Source organism: Tenrec ecaudatus, chromosome X, assembly GCF_050624435.1.
Source record: "Tenrec ecaudatus isolate mTenEca1 chromosome X, mTenEca1.hap1, whole genome shotgun sequence".
Taxonomy (NCBI): Eukaryota; Metazoa; Chordata; class Mammalia; order Afrosoricida; family Tenrecidae; genus Tenrec; species Tenrec ecaudatus.
The window spans coordinates 121,356,993-121,377,719 of NC_134548.1; the positions used below are offsets into that span (position 1 = coordinate 121,356,993).

The 20,727-nt window shown below is 42.5% G+C and overlaps 1 protein-coding gene across 1 annotated transcript in view; it reads left to right on the plus strand.

The window, feature by feature from the left end:
* COL4A6 (collagen type IV alpha 6 chain) overlaps positions 1-20,727 on the plus strand; it is a 392,858-nt gene that overhangs the window by 172,091 nt on the left and 200,040 nt on the right. Inside the window, exon 2 of the mRNA XM_075538845.1 lies at positions 1,377-1,460. Coding sequence (XP_075394960.1) covers positions 1,377-1,460 — 84 coding nt within the window. The remainder of the gene's footprint in view (positions 1-1,376; positions 1,461-20,727) is intronic.

The following is a 20,727-nucleotide window of genomic DNA, read 5'->3' on the forward strand; positions in this document are numbered from 1 at the left end:
GCAAAGGCCCTAAGACAGGAACAGACTTGTTTTCAAAGAACAGAATGAACACTGTGTGATTCCAACAGAGCGAGGCTATGAAGCTGCAAAGAATCTGTGTGTGCCAGGTCACACAGGACCTAGTAAAAATGTAGCTTGTAAGAATATTGAAGCAAGGGGAGAGATACATGAAGTTGAAGTGTTTGGGACCTATTGTACAGTACTGGCTTAAGGAATTTGATCTACTGCGTTTTCACCCAGTTGACAAGCATATCACGGACTGTGCTCATCCTGATGAAATATTTTTGTGAACAGGCTATGCCTTTTGTTTGTTTGTTTTGGTGGGGAAGTTTCCTCCATATTAACTGGTCAAGGGAATTTTTCTGTGGCTTTTGCATGCTGTTGTTGTTAAGAGCTGTCTAGTCCCAGCATCCTGGCAGAACCGAGTAGAAGTGTCCCTGTGGGATTTTCTTCGCTGTGATCTTTAAGGAAACACATGGCCAGGCCTTTCTCCTATGGAGCAGTTAAAAAACAAACAACAACCAAAGTCACTGCCATCGAACCCATTCGGACTCAAAGCTACCCTACAGGACAGGGTAGAACCGTCCCCTGTGACTTTCTGAGAGTGTAACTCTTTATAGGAATAGAAAGCTGCACCTTTCTTTGTTCAAAAAGTCAATGGTGACTCATAATGACCCTAGAGGACAGGGTCAAGGTGCCCCTGTACTTTTCTAAGGCTAACTTTTCATAGGAGTAGAAAGCCCCATCTTTCTCCCATGGAGTGGCTGGTGCTTTGAAACTTAAGACCTTTTGGATTGCAGCCCAACCTGTAACCACTACACCCCCAGGGCTTTTCCCATGTCAGGTCGATTTTCATTGTTCTGCTTTCCCTGTGGCAGGAGTTTGGATGGTATGCTAAAGATGGAGCCTGAAGATCACAGTTTTAAGACTCGATTACAGGGTGGCCGTTTTCATCTGCCACTACAGGTCTATCACTTGAATTTCCTCATGTTCTCTATTACAGCTATTCCTTTCTCAACAAATGCACAGAACTAAGTCACTGAACTGTTGCTTCCACACAGGGATATATCTAAGATCTGTTTCCAGACCCATGAAGAAATTCTTTTCCATTTATGTGATTTGAATTTCTAACAAGGGGCATCATTTGAGTCACAGGTCCCAAACAAAATTGTCTATTTGGTGAGGTATAGACCTGACTATAAAAGGGTGCTAACGTAAGATGAAATTTTCTTTCCTATGACTCATGACACCATCGAATGAGATCATTCAACTGCTAGATCAAGAGAGGTGTAGCTTAGGGTGATGCTCACTAAGACAACACTGCTTCTTGGTTCTCCTGATGTACTAATTTTTTCCTCTTCTTTTTTTCTTAATAGGGAGAGATGATGTCCTATGGAAAGTCATGCGGGGGACAAGACTGCAGTGGGGGCTGTAAATGCTTTCCTGAGAAAGGAGCAAGAGTAAGTTGTCTCTTTCATTGTTGAAAGACAAATTGTTGCCGAGGCTGCTGTCTGCAGTGGGTGTGTTTTCTTTAGACTTAAACAGCTTAGAATTTACTCTCATGATCTCCTGGAATAACCAAAGTGCTGAGGACCAGCTGACAGAGCTTTGCTAACTAATGATAGAGAGACAGAAGGACTATGCTAGCCAGGGTCGCTGAGGGACCAGGAAGAGATTTCCTTTGTTGACTTAATGTCAAAGTTCTCAAGGTTTCATCTGAAGTATTTCCAAATGTCAATTCTGCAGAACCAGGCTATGATGTACTTATAGCAGTGTGTACATTTTCATACTTCATGTAGCTCCTCTTGATTCTTCTCAGCTGGTCTGGAAAGCAGTGGGTCCCATTGTCATCTACAGAGTGGACTTGTGGCTTGCTCCAAGTCACTTTGCTTGTTAGTGAAAGAACCCAGGGAGTAGAGGCACCATGAAATCTAAAAAATATCACCATGAAGAAGGATGTCTACAGATTCCATTACAACTTGTGACACCTTTCATGACCCGGTGTGAGATAGTAACTGTATTTTGTCCCTCATTAGCAAACTTTTGTACAAATTGTTGGACAAGATTACAATAGATGCCAGCTTTTCCAGCAGGCCCCCTGTATGCATATATCCTACATCATCCCAAATGCTTTTCATTTCAGATCTTCACTGAATAGACCAGAATCTTGTTGGATAACCCAGTAGAAGGAGTCGGGGCCACTCAAACAAAATACACACTTGTTTTCACAATGTCTGGCTGCCCTGGAGATGCCAGATCTTCTGACTTCCAGCACGTATTCTATTCTCAACGTATACACACTGTCAAAAGAAGATGACCAAAATAGATCAACTAACCTTCCAATACAGAGCCAGAGAACAAGAATGACCTTCTCTTTTTATTATCTCTCATTTAGAATAAAGCAAATGTCAAACTGTGCCAGAATGTGAGGGAAATGACTAAAGAAACCATTTCCTCACCAAAAGACAGCAGGTTCAGAACTCAAGAATCATAAAATGATCAGACAGGAAAACCTTTTCATGAGCATCTCTACTTATCTCCCCTGATGGAAACAGGCTCAGAGAAGAAAATCGACTTCCTCAGGTCGCAGAGAAAACAGATAACAAGAGCAAACAGATGACAGGCTCCAGGATATTATCTGAGTCTTTTTTGTATCTCCCGTATTTATTTACCTATAGATGCCTTCCCAGGGAGGTCACGGTCAAGGTTGCCACCAAAGCTTATACCCTAGCCTCTCTTCTCTGCAACCAGGAAATATCTTTAACAACAACAAAAAAGATGTCTACCATAAGTATAAGGAGTGCTGGTGGCACAGTAGGTTATAAGGACAGCAAGTCAAACTCACCGGACATTCCATGGGAGACAGATGAGGGTTTCTGCTCCCATTTAGATTTACAGTCTCTGAAACCCAAAGGGGCAGTTCAACCCTGTCCTAGAAGGTTACTATCAATTGGAATCGACTTGCTGACACTGGGTAGGTGATGACGATAAATATATAAATCCATTTTAAAACAATATGGAAGCCGTACAGACAGAGCAAGTTTCCCTTTGCACTCCATAGGTACCTCTGTTGGCCTTTTGGTATTTTACTGGGCTTATCAGAGATATGTATACTTACGTATGTATATAAGTAGTTTACTTTCCTGGTTTTCTTTGCCAAAATAGAATCATAAACATCTATTTCACGATTTCCCTCCTACTTAATAGGTCCTGGAGATCTTGACATCTACCCCATGGTTGAAGTCAGCAGTTCTTCGTTTTTATGGACACTTTGTTGTTGTTAGGTGCCATCGAGTCGGTTCTGACCCTTAGCAACCCTGTGCACAACAGACCAAAACACTGCCCGGTCCAGAGCATCCTCACAAGCATTGTCCCAATGCTTAAACGCATTGTTGCAGCCACTGTGTCAATCCATCCTCCTTAAGGACCTACCTCTTTTTCACTGCCCCTCTACTTTACCAAGCACTGATGTCCTTCTCCAGCAACTATGGTTGCCAGGTTTTTCCCTATTTTAGAAAATAGCAATACTGTAGTAGAAATCTTTCAACAGGCCTCCTTGTGCTAATCTTTAACATAGCTGCTGAGGTTCAGCATGATGAGATACCAGGGTAACATACTTTTTTAATCCGTTTGATACCTAATTTCCATACCGTACATTCAATGATTTAAGCATATTAAAAAGAATTGTGGAATGATCACCACAATCCATTTGAAAACCTTTTCTTCATTCTTGTACTCATTATTATTAGCTCCCCGCCTTTCTCCAACCTCCTACACCAGAGCCCCCAGAAACTTGATCCAGTTACTGTCTACAGATGTACTTATCCTGGCTTTCCCATAAAGGAAAGCATCCAACCTTGATCACCAACAATTGCAAAATAAAACATAGAAGGACCACAATCCAAAAGGAAGCAGACAATATTAAAAGCTAGAACAGATGTTAGGTGGGCAATACCACAATAAGTGATGAGGTGTTAAATTTTAATCTAACTGCATCTGCAACCATCAACTTTCCAGTGCACTCTTTTTAAAGGCACATCCCCAGTCAGTGGTTAGAGGGAAGTCCCCAGAGCTTTATCCACACGAAGATGCTGTCAATGGATTGGGGGCTTTTATTGTCTTCCTTAGGCTTCAAGTAACACACAATTTTAATTATTTAAAATGCTCAATTGCGCCCTCCTCCCCCAAATATCTATTCCTACTTACACTCCCACCAGCATTTACAAGAGCACCCATGTTTCTAAAATCCTGTCAACTCTGATCTTTTTGTTCATCTGATTCATGGAAATCATCCAATTTCCTGACTGCATCTCAGTTTAAGTGTATTTTCACGTATGCATTGGACATGTGTATTTATTCTGTGTAATTCTGCTAATTAGTCTGTGGATCTTTGACCTATATTTCTAAGGGATTGTAACATGGTTGTACTTTATACATGTTGGATGCTAATACTGGGGAAGGTATTTTTCTACCTTAGTTGTCCCTCTGTCCCTATTAGAGGGAGTATGCCAGGTTCTATGGGTCTTTCTCAATTCTCCTTTTAGGAATTTGAATTCAGGTCTGTCCAAATCTCTTTAAGTGACTCCGAGAATCTCTCGTGCCTGCATCTAATCGTTAACTCTACGGAAGAGTTATTTCTCTGAACCTCTTCAAAGACACAGCAAATGAAATTGAACCAAGTGAAACCAAATGAGATCTGAAGGTTGAAACAAAGGTGCAGCTTCTCGCTGCTTGATCAGACCTAGCAACCAGGGGATTGAGAAGAGACAATGTGCTGCTTGTTAACTTGGAGATCCTTTAAAAGTAGAAAATCTTACTATAGATCTGAGCTGAAGTCAGTCTTACACCAATGCAAATATATCTATGCTGTCCCCATTGTTTTCCCCTGATCGAGATTTTTGTATGTGAAGACAGAAAGTAATGGATTCCCTCCATAACACCCTCTGATGTTGATTCCAAGCATCTGGGGCCCTGGTTCTGGTTCTCCTCTGAAAACACCTAAGTAGTTGAAGGGCTGTGGGAATGAGGCAAATAGAATCTCACCATAGAGATTTTTTCCCATTAATATGCAAAAATCCCAGAGTCCACACAGTTATAGAGCTAAAAGTTTATGTATAAATCCTCAAGTTCCTGAGGCTGTTACTCAAGTTTATTTAACGAGATCAAGTTGTACTTTGTGAGTCAAGAACAGGAATGTTCTATCTTCCAAGTAGATAAAGAAGACAGTGGAAAGACTTGAAGTACTTCCTTCCTGATGGGGATACAAAAGCTGCGATGTGGATTAATCCTTGACATAAAGGAAGCTAAAATCCTCACGACTTAACCAATAAGCAGCATCACGCTAAACACAGAAGAGATGGACATTGTTAGTGATTTAATTTACTTGATCCAGAATCAATGCCCATGGAAATAGCAGTCAGGAAATAAAGCAGGGTATTGCATTGGAGAAATCGGCTACAAATGACTGACCTCTTTAAAGTATTCCAAAGGGAAAAGGGCTTACCTTGAGGGCTAAGGTGCATCTGACTCAAGTCATGGTATTTTCAATGGCGTCATATGCATGCAGAAGCTGGATAGTGAACAAGGAAGACTGATGAAGAATTGGTGTATGTGAACCTGTGGATTAGGCCTCTGGTGAATTTCCCCTGACCACAGACCAGGGATGTGAAGAGTCTTGCTGTCATGCAGAGTGCATTGGAAAGGGGATTATTGCAGAAGCAGTGAGGTTAAAATTTAACACCATTATCATCAGATCTCCCTTTTGACCTGTCTCAAATTTGTTCTTGTTTTTAATATCTTCTGCTTCTTTTCCATTGAGGTTTTTCTCTGTTTCACTCTATTGTTGTTAGTTTTTTTTTAAATGTTTTCCTGTATATGAAATCCAGACTAGACAAATCTATAGAGGCAGTAACTGGATTAATGATTCTTTGAGCATATAGCAGGGGAGGTTGTGGGGAAATGGGGAGTTAATAATGATGAGTACAAGAGAGAAGAAAATATTGTCAATTTGATTGTGGTGATGGTTGTACAACATTTTAATATGATCAAACTATTGAATTCTATAATTTGTGGATCACATGCCAATAAACCTGTTTTTTAAAAGATTCGACAGACTTGAATTAGGGTGTGGCTGAAGAATATTTACCGTGCCATGGATTGCCAGAAGAATGAGCAAATCTGCTTTGAAAGACGTACAGCCAGAATGCTCCTTGGAGGGGCGATGGCAAGACTTCATCTCCGGTGCTTTGGATGTGTTACTGGAAGAGAACAGTCCCTAGAGAAAGACACCATGCTTGGTAAAGTAGAGGCCGTGTGAAGAAAAGAAAAAAAAAGCGAGACGCGGAAGGAGATATATTGGCCCAGAGGCTGCAACAATCGCTCACAAATAGGAACGAGTGTGAGACTGGCACGGGACGGAGCAGTATCAACAGGATTCCCAAGAGACTTAATGGCCCCTATCAACACCCCCAGTGCACGTGGAGAAAACTCTGAGCATGGATGCATGCATTTGCTTGCCTTAGCAAGCCATGTTTAGGCCTTTGCTCTTGACTCCTGCATTCCTAGGGATGAGCAGAACTGTTTTAATTGGCCCCAATGCAACTGACCCTGCAGGCCAGCTCCTCCGTACCCCTTTTGTGCAGATGTCTGGAAGATTTGAAACTGTTTTCCTTAACTGAGCAGAAGGCCTCATTTAGATTTCCAGCTGCTCTTCGCCACTCTGCAACCTGGGAGGGGAAGAGAATGTTTGATGAGCCCTGAGCTGTGCTTCAGTCCTTGGCAGGCTCACTTCCTCCCTTGGGGAAACCTCAAGCCCATGGCTTGCTGAGCAGTGTGTACTCTCCTTTTGCCAGACCCAAACTAAACGGACTGCTGTCATGTGGATTCCAACTGATAGCGACCCGACAGGACAGAGTCGAACTGCCACATAAGGTTTCCAAGTCCGTACGTTCTTAAAAATATTTCATTGTTTTATTGACTTTAGTGAAGGCTCACAGAGCAGGTAAGGTTTCCATCCAATTGGTCATACACATTATGTTTCCTGTCATTGATTAAAATTCCCACAATATAAAATCTCTCCTCCCACTTCCTCCCTGTGGTCTTGTTCCTTCCATTCCTCCTTCTATCCTAATTCTTCTTGCCTTCTGAACTTTGTCCTTGGGCAAATGAGGCTCTTTTCATCTCAAGGGTTGATTATCCTTAGGTGTGCATAATTCCCCAGTGTTATTGTTTCCCACTTACACCAATGATTTGGCTGAGCCCTGGTAGCATCTTGGGCTACACATTGAGTTGCTAACCCCAAGGTCAGAGCTTCCTATACAGCAGCTGCTCCTTGGAAGAAAGATTAGGCTGTCTATTCCTGAAAAAGATTTAAAGTCCTAGAAACTCAAAAGGGCAGCTCTACTCTGTCCTATAGGTTTCTATGAGTCAGAATTGATTCATTGGCAGTGAGTTTGGCTTGGAGTTAAAATTTGGCTGAAAATTCTGCCACATGGATAAGTTCTGTTTCAGGCTTGAAGCATGATGAAAGACCATAGTCTGGAAGATTTCACCAGTCTCTAATAGACCAATACGCTTGGTTTCTTATGATTTTGAGCTTTGTCTCACATTTTTCCCTCCCTCTCTCCAGGCTCTTTGTCTTTGGAAGCAAACAGTGGTAGTTAGGCACCATGTGTGTCTTCTGGTTTCACACTTGTGGAGGCTGTAGTTTGCGTGACCCCCTAGTCCTTCAGATTAATTGTTCCCATGCGTCTTTGATTTCCCTTCCCTTTCTTTACTCAAGACAGTGAGAGACCAATAGTTTCACATTAAATGGTCACTCACTAACTCTTCTTTTATTACTAAATCATTTCATTGGGGGCTCATACAACTCTTATTACAATGCATGCATACATCCATTGTGTCAAGCACATTTGTACATTTGTTGCCATCATCGTTCTCCAAACATTTGCTTTCTTCTTGAGGCCCCGGCATCATCTCTTCATTTTCCCCCTCCCTCCCTGATTCCCATCTCACTCCCCACCCCATGAACCCTTCATAATGTATAAATTATTATTCTGTCATATCCACACTGTTTGACATCTCCCGTCACCCACTTTTCTATTGTCCATCCCCCAAGGAGGAGGTTATATGTAGATCCTTGTAATCAGTTCCCCCTTTCTGCCCCACCTTCCCACCACACTCCTGGAATCATCCCTCTCACCACTGATCCTGAAAGGAACACTCACTAATGCTTAAGACCTCGATTGCTACTCACCAAAGTAGGATAGAGAACATTTTCTTTGTTAACTATGTTGTGCCAGTTAACCTTGGTTTCACCGAGACTATGGTTCTAAGCCCCCAGGCCCAGCTCTTCATTTCCACAAGGTGTTTAGTTATATCTAAGAAGTTTTCATAACTTTGCACTCCTTTGCACTCTATGATACTATTAGATACATGTGCAGTGTTTGTAAGTGCACATATAGAAATATCCTCTGCCAAACATTTACAAGGGTGTGTGTGTCTGTGTGTGTGTGTGTGTGTGCAGTCCCATTCTGCTTCCCACATCTGTTTAGTTTGCGCAGCTATATATGTACCTACTTGTTCATTATTGTTTCTACTGCTTTAACTAACTCACTCACTGCCGTTGAGTAGATGCCAACTCATAGCAGCCTTACAGGACAGGGTAGATCTATCCTCTATGGGATTGCAAGACTGCAAGTGTTTATGAGAGTAGCCGCTGGTGCTTTTGAACTGCACACCTTGCAGATTGCCACCCAATGCATAACCACTATGCCAGCAGGGTTCCTTATTACAGGATTGTGTGTGCAGCCATATTCACCTCTATGAAGGGTGTCAATTTTGGCCACGTCTTTCTGTTGCAGAGCAGCTAGTGCTAACTTTCCCATTAGCAGCCAAGTGCTTTAACCTCTGTGCCACCAGGGCTCCATTCCTTTGCCAACAACATGACACCAAACACTCCTGAAAATCGGGGTGCCAGCCATTTTTGGCTGTAGCTACTACAAAGCGACTTCTCAAAGGTATGTCCTTCCTGGTACAGTTCTTCGCCTGGTGGTGTGCTGCTTTGTCTTTTGCAAGAGCATGTCCTCCCAGGGTCTGCTTGACTCTCTGTGGGCAACCAATAAACTGGTCATTAGCCATTAAATTTGCAGCTAAACTTTATTTGACCTGCTTTAGGAGGATGTCAAACTATTATTCCCCACACCCACCCAAAATGATATCATTTTTATTTAAAGCAGTTCTACATATTCTTTTTTTCACTCAAAAATATTTTATTGGAAGTCAACTTTTTAAAATTACATAACGGAGCCCTGCTGATGCTGCTGGGGAAGTTTACACTGCCAACTGCAAGATTATCTGTTCAATCCCATCCACCAAATTGGCAGGAGTAAGATGAGGCTATGTGATCACATAAAGATTGACCGCCTTTGAATCCCTATAGGACCATCATGACCCAGACCCAGCTCTAGGCTGTATGGAAAGCAAGTTCAGTAGAAAAGGTTTGCCTCTGCCCCACTGGACATTTAGATTTATTGATAAGAATGACTTTCTGTTTTCCTTCTTGGAGTTTTATGTCTGGAAAGAACTATTCTTTTGAGTGACCCTCTTTCTTGTTGTATTTATTCCATTCATTTGGGATGCTCTTGAACTGCAGAAAACTTTTCAGGGTGGCATTGCCATCCCTTTCCTTTCATTCCCATTGTTGTTAGTTACCATTGAGTCAATTCTGACTCATGGTGACTTCATAGGTACACGCTAGAACCGAACTCCATAGGCTTTTGAAGGCTATGACCTTTTCAAAGCAGATCACCAGGGCTGTCTTTCAAGGAACCTTTGGGTGGGTTTGAACCACCAGCCTTTTGGCCAGTATGAGAACACATAAATGTTTGCACCACTTTTCCCTCTCTACTAAATTTGAAAGCTAACTCTGCATTAAAACCCATCACCAGTTTGTGTTTGTCTGGAGGTTGTAATCTGAAGACAGACAGATGATCACCAGGATTGTTTTTGGTTGTTGTTTTTTTTTTTAACTCATGGAGCAGCTAGTAGGCTCGAACCACTGACCTTTTGGTTAGAAGCTGAGTGCTTAGCCATTGTGCAACCAGGACTCCTTCAGGTAGCTGGGAAACCCAACTCTAGTGCTATTGAGACAATTCCAACTCACGATGACCCTATGGGCCAGAGCAGAACTGCCTAATCGGGTTTCCAGGGTTGTCAATCTTTCTGGAAGCCTGTGACCACATGGAGCTGCTGGTAGCTGGTGGGTTTGAGCTGTGGAGCTTTCAGTTAGCACTCAATCCCTTGACCCCGCGCAACCAGGGCTCCTTCAAAGTGTTGATGGAAGGAAGGCATAAATACACAGGTGTAGAGGCAAGAGTATAGCTTTAGTTATTCAGAGACCTAAAGTGACATACTTGAACTTTGCTAATTGGATGCCACTTAGCTGAGGCTTTCCCTCTACAGGGTCTCAGTTTACCCCAAAATAAAATGAGGGGTTTGTGTTCTGTGTTGACAAAGGATCCACCAGCTCTGATGACCAGAGTCAGCCACAGCATTTCTGTACCACGACAATCCTTTGCCCCCAAAGTGTCTGTTCGTGCTTTCTAATGTTGCAATGAGATATGGAGGAAGAGTTTAGACAGTGTTCTAACTTCTGGAGTGGGGCCTTGGCAGTGGCATCCGACATAAATCACTTGCTCTGGCTTCTTTTTTGCTGATTGTGGAAGCTCCTAACAGCTGAAGTCGTGCATCTGCAAGAAGGTATAGTGTTGCCTCTCAGCTGGAAAAGCTGCCATGCAGAGAAACACAGAGATTGTTCTTCACCACCTAATCCCACTGCCATCAAGTCAATGCCAACCTCAAGCAACCCTTAGAGACAACATAGAACTGCTCCTTAGGATTTCCAGGCCTGTCCATCCATCTTTACATGGCAGATAGCCCCATCATTCTCTGGAGGAACAGTTGGTAGATTTGAACTGCTGGTCTTGTGGTAAGCAGCCCAACATAGAATCCACTACGGCACCAGGGTTCCTTTCACTACCCAGCCCTTCCCCCATCCCACACGTTTTCTCTGCATTTCCTATGAATTATTATAACTCCAGTTCTATTTTTGGAAGATCACTCTTTACATTGGTATGCGTAAGGTTTTCCTAGCAACCTAAAGAGTGAGTTTCCAATACTAGAACCAGACATATGGTTCTATGTACATTAAGGTCACTCTAGGTTCAAACTGACTCGATGGCACCTAATAACAATAAAAACAACTCCTTGAATGATCAATCAAATTGTATCTGAGATGAATTGCTGAGAATGGGCAAACATGATAGTTGGGCAAGATGAAAGAAGAATAAATAAATATATATATATACGTGTGTATATACAGATATGTAAATATAGGTGTATTTGTTTATATATGTATGTAAATACAACAATGAAGCAGATGAACTCTGAGCATCTACTTAAATCCTACCTAAGTACAAGAACAGTTTGTTCTAATAATGTGGCAGTGTATGATATCCACTTTCCCAACATGATCGCTAAAGACAAAATGGGTGCATAAGCAAATGTGGTGAAGAAAGCTGATGGTGCCCGGCTACTAAAAGATATAGCATCTGAGGTCTTAAAGGCTTATAGTTAAACAAGCAGCCATCTAGCAGGGAAGCACCACAGCCCACATGGAAAACGTATACCAGCCTGTGTGATCATAAAGTGTCAACAAGAAGAGGTATCAGAAGTTCAAAAACAAGCAACCAAATCTATGTGAAGGAGCACAGATGTAGTGGAGACCGAAAACTCAACTGTAAGATAATTGGAGTCTCTCTCAGAAAGTCCACATGGAAGGGATGATAAATCCAGGGTGCAGTATGGCACTGATCAACCACATAATTTCCTCTAGTTCTTTAGTATTTTCTCCCCTTACTATTATGGTTTTGGTTTACCTCATTAATCTTATTAGACTTGTGTATGTTCATTTGTATAATTAAGACCCTTTGATACATGAAAGCCAAGATAGATAACCCTTCAGAAACAGTAACAGGAATAAAGGTTCTCTGAGGGTACTGGTAGAGAGGGGGCAAGAGAGAACTCATAGCATTGATGACTGTATAACCCCACTCAAGGGGAGCTAACAATAGAATCGTATATGAATGGATATACATGTACATGCACGTGCACACACACACATCTGGGAAAGAGCTGTATGTACAAATCTGTAGCAATTGCCCTATTTTCCTTGGGCTTTCCCTGGGGTTTCCAAAAGTTTGCAGGGAATTAGAATTAAAAGGTAATGGAAGGGTGTGTTTGGTTTTTGTTTTTTTAATAACTGATTGACAATGGTGGAAACCCAAGACTATAGCTCTTAGTCATCATTCAGATTTGGAAATGAAATTACTCCCATGGCTCAATTTGCAGCCAAACAATAGGTCTATACAGGGGACCATAACACTAGGGAGTTATGCATGCCTTCCAATAATTAATGATTGGAGATCAAGCCACTGTATTTGGCTGAGGACAAATCAGAAAGGTTTGGAAAGAAGGAAGGATGCAAACTGGAAACACTGGGAGGAAGTGGCACAAATGATGTTACATTGTAAAATGAAGAGGTTTTAATCAGTGAGGTGATGCAACATGTGTTTGAATGGGTGAATGGAAAACTGTTCTGTTCTGTTAACCATCACCCAATTCACACTTAAAAATTTTCAAAACTAGAAGTTTTCCATGAATGTTTTGAAGCCCCCTTGATTATATGGCAGAGATTTCAGATGTCAAGACATGGATGAACATCTGGCATGTCAACATGGGGCACTGTTTTCCTGCCTGAAGTCAACCCTTGTCCTCTCTCTCCAGCTGTTTGCTTCTTTTATCTCCTTGTTCTGCTAAGTCCTCCTTGGTCTCCAGCTGCTGCTTTTCTCCCTCCAGGCTTCACCCCGCCCCCCTTGCCCCAGCTCTTTAAGTTTCCAATCCTCACTACCATTTTCCCCACCATGACTTTCTCACCCAGTCTGCCCTAGGATCAGCACCCTGTCACCAATCTTTGGTCCTAGGCCCAGTCATTTGTCCTCTCTCAGCAGCTGACAATGACAGTAGCAGGGGAGCGGGAAGAAGTTGTCCTGATGTGCTTTATAGCAGCACCTACTTATCCAGAGACTGGATATCTCAGAGCCTGCTTCAGTGAACTTCTAAATTGGGGGACAGCATGCAAGTCAATTTATTAAGGTAGAAGAAGGAAATATTATTTACTTCTATTTCTATTTAAATTGAGAAAACCCAAGAAAGAAATTAAGCCGGGGATTAGCTGATTTAATTTATGCAACCTTCTTAGAGCAGCGGGTGGTGCCGTGTAAACACTAAGTATGGCCTAGAATTATTACATTGACTAAGCCTTCAAATGTATACTAGATGGCTTTTGACAGGCACGCTTCCCAGGTCTGGCATAATCGGTCCTGTTGCCTAGGCTCTGTAAGGTATCCTGAAGGAAGAGGAGGAGCACCCCTGGATGGTTGAGAGTGATCTTAGGCCCCTCCTCAGGGCTTTCTTTTCTTTTCTTTTTTTTGTCCTGTATGTTCAGAGATACCCCTGATTCCATGGTATTAGTGAAGTGGATGGGAGCCCTGGTGGTATAGTGGTTATGCACTGGGCGTGCTAACTGCAAGGTCAGTAGTTCAAAACCACCAGCTGCTCCATGGGAGATAGACCAGGCTTACAACTCCTGTAAAGAGTTATATTCTCAGAAACCCACAAGATCAATACAACCCTATAGGGTTGCTACAAGTCAGAATGGACTCCCTGGAAGCGAGTTTATTTTGTTGCTATTGTTTTGTTTTGTGTTTTTGGTTCTCTAACTCTCCAGAAAGTAACCCTCACCAAATGGATACATGACTTGAGAGTATCCCTGCCAATAAACCATGTCCCATACTGAAGAGAATATTAATGTTAGCACTGGAAAATGACAGAGCTCCCATGCTCAGTACGAGCCCTCCCAAAGCAAACCCACTGCTAAGTATTACATATTACATGTCTCCATCCCCAGTATGAAGCAAACGCCACAACTGAATGACATCTCATAAGCAGTTGACCAAAAGGAATGCAAAAGTAGTTAAGAGACTATTGGAAATCACTGATGTACATCTACTGTCAATAGTGGAAGAGCTGCTCCTCGGTGTGTATGGTGGCCTGGAAGGAAGAGCACAGAAAGGAGCACTGGTGGTACTGTGACTGCAAGGTCGGTGCTTCAAACCCACAGCACATCACTCTGAGTCAGAATCAGGGGGGTTGAATGTTTTTTCTCTTTCTCCCCCCCCCCCTTTTAAATGCCACTATAGTTAACAAGACATTTACAATGTTATTTATTTCATCTTTAGCTCATCCTTTACTTTTTCTAAGGAGTCCTGGTAGCGCTGTCAAGCCACTAAATTTGCAATGTCAACAGTTCAAGCCCACCTGACTCCCCTGGGAGAACGATGAAGCTGTCTGCTCCTATAGAAATTTACAGCCTTGGAAACCTGATATCGATTCAAAGTTGGAATCAACTCCATAGCAGTGGACTTTAGTCCAAAGGAAAGAGCCCTGGTGGAGTAGTGGATTTGGCATTAGGTTATTAACTGCATGGGTAGGAGTTCGAACCCACCAGCCAGTCTTTAGGAGAATGATGAGACTATCAACTCTTCCAAAGATTTACCTTTTCAAAAACCCTAGGGAGCTATTTTGCTCTATCGTGTAGGGTTGGCATGAGCTGGAGTTGACTCAATGCAATGGGTTTTCATTCTTTAGTTCGAAAAAAGGTTCAAAGACCTTGCAGTGGTGTAAAAGCAACAGGCGAAAGTGATTGTGATGAAGAATTTGCTATGAGTAGGGGTTGGTTCAATCCTTTCAAAGTGAGGGCAGATTTACAGAACATCAAAGGATAAGTACTCGTCATCTCTCAGTCAGACCTTCTTTTTCCTAAAATAAATAAATAATTTTATTGGCATGTATTTCACCTATCATACCATTTAATCATTCAATCCTATTAAGAGGAGTTGTGCAATCATCACCACCATCCACTGCAGAACATTCTCTTCTCTCGCTCATTGTTGTTAGCTCCCCCATTTCACCCCATCCTCGCCTGCCATGCCCCTAGGTAATGATTAAGCCAGTTCCCGTAAAGCAGACTTTCTTAACCCAAGGCAGTTTGGGTCTACTCTGAGAAGACCTGCATTAATGGAAGTCTTCCAAGACTGAAAAAATATGAGTTACACGACACCTCTCTCAGGCTATGGCGGAAGCCTAGGGGGAATGTGCATTGCTTTGCAGAAATTCACTTCACAGTCATCTTTTCAGAAGAGCTTTTAGGTTAAGAAATGAGGCACATGGCCAATTCTTTAATGACCACCTTAATTTTTAGAAGAGAGATCTTATACTCTGGATTTTTATTTTTCCTCATTGTACTGTGTGATGTTCAAGACCACTAGACAACCATTTTGAGAAATCGCTCTGGGTTCTGAATACAGATGTAGGCACTGTATTACAAGGGCCTGACTTCTAGGTAGGACGATCATGTACTCATAGCACCTAACGATTCAGCATTCGAGCGGATTAAAGTCTGCTGGCAGAGAGCAAGAGTTCAAAAGGAACTCTTTAAGATTCTGTTTGTCAGGAATAATATGAACTTGAGTGATTAGCAAGCTCTTGAAAAAGTTATAGTAAAAAGTGCAGGCATAGGAAGAGTAATGTGATATGGGTTGTGTAGGATGGATTGTAGGAAGAGACGCGATAACCAGCTAAGGTGATCCCTGTGTTCAGAGGTTCCGTGGTATGTGGAAAGTTCATATATCTGTTGCTCAGAGCCAATGTGTTAAATGATTCTTTTCATCCTGGAAAACACACACACACACACACACACACAGGCCCACTCATTTGCCTAAAGAAGTGAGTGATTTTGATGGTGGAGGCTTTGCTTCATGGATCAGTCCATATCAACCATCGCTGAGGAAGATCCATGTGGAATCAGCAGTACTGAGCAGATGCTGTGATAATGACTGTGAGATGCTTTTTTGCAGGGGATGCTACAAGCTCCCACATTTGAATCGGAGACCAGTGAGAAAGGCGCCTTTAATGGGTCCTGAAACAGCATCCACTTTCTACTTGATATATTTTACTGTGGGGGTTATGGGCGTCAAAGGCAGGGTTTGCAAGAAGGATGCCCATGTGGCACATAAGCCAAAATGCAATGCTAAGTCCGAGGAGAACATGACAGAAGACCCTAGAATTGGACCCTTATCCTGAATTACTAGCTGTGATCGAACAGGCTCATCCTGGAGAGTGGGCTGAGCCATTTTATGCCTTGATCCTTAACGTTAAAAGCTTATATTTACTCTCTACATTTTATATTGTTTGCTGGGGGAAAAATACAAGGTCTTACCAATTTCTACATGCACAACACAAAGAGGGTAATTACATTCATCAAGCAGCCACGTGCTCTGTGAGGTTTAGAAAACCCCGTGAAAAAAATGCTTACTCCCTTGGACCCCTGGTGTGTGTGTACATGTTTGGTTACCATCCATATCAAAGAAACCATGGTTCCCATTCTTGTACATGTCTTTGCTAGTTCAAATAATTGTAGTGACTTGGCATTCCATTGCTTTCACTGGGCTCTCTCTGAGAACTGCCACCAGTCAATGATTGCTGCCCCCTTCACAGCTTGCTGGGGGAATGCCAATAAATCTGTGAGCCATGGAGGGAGCTGGGGGGAAACATGCTGTGGGGCCTCAGACGGAATAAAGAGTAACTAGGGCTCAGGAGCCAAGTTTCCCCAGAGAGACAAAAAGAAAGCAAACAAAAGTAATAGACAGGTCTACACAGGTTCTGCAGACAGGGCCCCTTTGCTGGAAGAACAGAGCCCTCAACTTCGCAAAGATCTGGGAGGGAAGAGAGCCAGAGGTCAAGTATGGTCCTTGCAGTTCAGTTTAAGAATTCTGAACTTGAGTATACAACATTTTCTTCTTAAACTCCCTTGAGACACTCCATGAACTCGAAAACATACCTAACCTGGACAGCTACACAGATAGCAATAGAGATCCCCCCAACTCCAAAGGCAGCCACTCTTGTACAGATAAAGACACAGCAATTCAGAGAGGTTCAGCTGCGCAGAGGTACTGAGAGCCCCACAGTGCCCGACGAGGACTGGCTTTGAGGCAAGTGCCTGCATACATGTGCGCCAGGGGAGGGGATGTCTTTAACGCCTGCAATTCATTATCAGAACTGCGTGCCCATGGCTCCAGTGATTGTCATCAGCGTCGTGCTAACTTCTCCAGGAGTTTCTACTTTCCAAATTGATTCCAAACTGAGCTCCCAGAGCACAGTGGAAATCTGGCTTCCACCACCCCGTCTCTATCAAAAGAGCAGCCATGCGTGAAGGCCTCCAAGGTCCCTGTCACAGCCAACAGTACAGCCCCCTACACACACACACACACACACACACACACACACACACACACGGACGCGCGTGCTACCTCCTTTCCCCCAAGGTTCCTTTACAAAACACCTCCAGGCCAACAGTGGGCCAAGCCCCCATGGGGCCTCTGTCCTTAGTTTCCCACATTGTGGAGGGGAACTTGATCCCAAGCAGGGATCAGCACGGGCTCTTATCTCCATCCCCAAGAAATCCCCGTTTCTCAGGAGCAGCACCCATTCCCACACACAGACAGCCCCGCAGCACCAGCTACCAGAGGGGACCCTTCTGGATCCTTAGCCATGCACACCCCCTCCTGCAGGGAGGCCTGCTGCCATTCCTTCCCCAGCCTGGTGGAAAAACAAGGCAGGAGCCAAAGCAACAGTGCCTCCCTCCTTCTGGCCCTGAGGGAAGTAGCCGCCCCCGAGTGATGGGCTCAGGTTGCTGGGCCCCGGGGCAGCCAGGAGCCACTGATCCACTGGGGACCCAAACCTAGAAGTGGGAGAATCCAGTGTGGAAGAAGCGAACACAACATATAAAACAAATGGAACCTGGAGACTTTGAGCCAGCTTCCAAGTGAAAGTCTCAAAGGTCCCTCCCTCGTTCTCCCCCAACAAAAAGTGTTTAACTGACCCCCCCAAAAAAAGTTGTTAAAAGGAGATCTTTTGACTGGAAGGATGTCAAAGCTGGAAGGGACCTTAAGTCCATAGGTTCCCAACGTTATTTGGCCTATGGCCACCCCCTTTTCAGGAAAAAAAAAAAGTACTCAGCGCCCCCTGGTAATGAAAATCATTTATCCTCTAGCCCATAAATCCAGACTAAAGTATAGGCACCTACCTTTGCAGTCATACTGAATATTCCAGCGCCCCTTCCCCCGACCCTCAGATGCAGTATCATCCACTTAAGAAAACACTGATCTAGTCCAACTACTTCATTCTTCTGAGACCCAGAGTCGGGAAGAGACCCAAACTCTAGGAAGTGAGGTTTTCTTTTATTTTTCTTTTGTAATTTATGTTTTGCTGTTACTGAAAATATACACTGCAAAACACACACCAATTCAATAGTTAGTGACATTGATGATGTTCTTTGAATTGTACAACCATTCTCGATCTCCTTGTCTGGGTTATTCTTCCTACATTCATTAACAAACACAACTAGCCCGAAAGTTTCCTATCAAATTGTTTTAGTTGGTGTGGTCAATTTGATAGTTCTTAAAAGAGCATAATGCTCAAGGCAGATATTATTTTCCTAGTTAAGGTAAATTGTTGCTCAGTTTTCAGATGACTTCAGAGGTTATTTTTTTGTTTAACGCTTAGAGATTATCTTAGTTCAATAGTTTCTAGGGGTTCATCCAGCCTCCACGGTTTCAGAAACTAGGGAATTTGAGATTCTCTATTACATTTCCTCCTCTTTGATCAGGATTTCTCTATGGAATCTTTGATCAAAATGTTCAGCAATGGTAGCCAAACAACCATGCATTTCGTCGGGTCTTATGGAAAAGAAAGCACTTCTTCATGGAGGCAATTAGCCACAAGTCCTATTTCTTCCTATTCCTGATGCTGCTTCTCACTCTGTCGCTCCAGATGAATAGAGACCGTTTGCTGTGCCAGGGATGCCAGCTTGCCAGCTTTCTAGACCCCAGCTATTGCACGGAGCTCTAGAAGGTAGAACAGGAGAACTAAGCTTGTTATTAAGTCAATTAACTCGATGTCCCCTAAAATTATGACCCTAAACCTCCATACCAAAACACATCTCCCAGGAGGCGATTCATCTAATTTTTACAGGTATACAACTTAATGATAGCATTTACATCAACTGTGCCTCCCCATCCTTCATCAATGCAATTGGTCCTTCACTTGAAAGGGAAAACTCAGTGTTCCAAAGCAATGTCGTTTCCTTTCTGCCTGGGATCTGCTAATAAACTTTGGTGTCTGTACATTTTCCTGTTCTCATTTGCTGTCTGTGAGGCTATACAATCATTGTCATTTTGTGACTGGCATATTTCACTCTACATAATGTGTTGTATCAAGCCCCCCTTTCTTCACTGCTTCCTTTGAGAATGTAATGTGCCACATTCTGCCTACGCATCCATCTGTTGTGGGCAGACAGGGGCTATCTCTACTTTTAAGATGGCGCAGAGTGGTGCAGGGAACATTGATGTACAGGTATCTGCCTGAGTCTGCTTGCAAGTCTTGTGATATATATACCTAGGTGTGGAATTGCCAAGTGATGCAGTAATTCTGATTCCTTGTTGGTGTTCTTTGATGAACCACTAAGTGTAGTGGTTTTCCAAAAGAACTGTACCATTTTGCACTCCCACCAGTGATGCTGAAGGGTTCCAATTTTGCCACATCCTCACTAACATTTTTTATTTTCTGTTTATCTTTTTTTTTTCTTTTTATCTTCACCGTCCTAGTAGATGTGAAATGATTTTAACTTGCCTCTCTCTGGTGACAAATGACGCCAAGTATCATTTCATGTTTAGTGGCCATTTGAGTACCTTCTTTGGTGAAATACATTTTTGAGTCCTTTGCCCATTTTATGTTTGTTTTTTTGTTGGTAAGCTTTCAAAGCATTATATAGACTTGGTTACTAGATTCTCATTGGCTGTATGGTTTCTAAAGCTATTCTTGTATTTGGAAGCTTGTCTTTTCACTTTTGGGGTAAAGTTTTTTGAAGAAAAAAAGTTTTATATTTTTACAAGGTCCCACTTATATATGTATTTATTGCAGTGTTTGTCCTTTTGTTATGACGTTAAATAACACATTATTGAAAGTATCACCTCTTCATTATTGAAAGTATCATCTCTTCACTTTCTTCTAAGAATTTTATGGTTTTATTTTGCACATTTAAGTCCTTAATCCATTTTCAATTTGTTTTTGTATATGGTAGGACACCTGGATCTTGTTTAATATTTCTGCATGTGGAAATCCAACATCATTTTCCCAGCACCATTTATGGAAGACACTCTTTGTACTCATGTAATGGACTTACAGCACCCTTGTCAAAAATCCATTCAACATACAGGTGTGGATTTATTTATTGTTGCCAGGCTGTTTGGATTACTGTACCTGTATAATTGGCTTGAAAAATCATGAAATGTGAGTCTCTTTGGAGTTACTTTTTATTTTAATCTTCTCTGTATTATGAAGCTCAGTGAAAAGGGAATGGGGTGTAAAAGAGAGAGAACCATGTGCAAGCCTAGGCTTTTATGCATCAGAGTTGACAGGGAGTACATGAGCAGGAATACACATTGGAGGGCAAATATAAGAATATTTGCATCTAATTTGCGCTTATTGCAA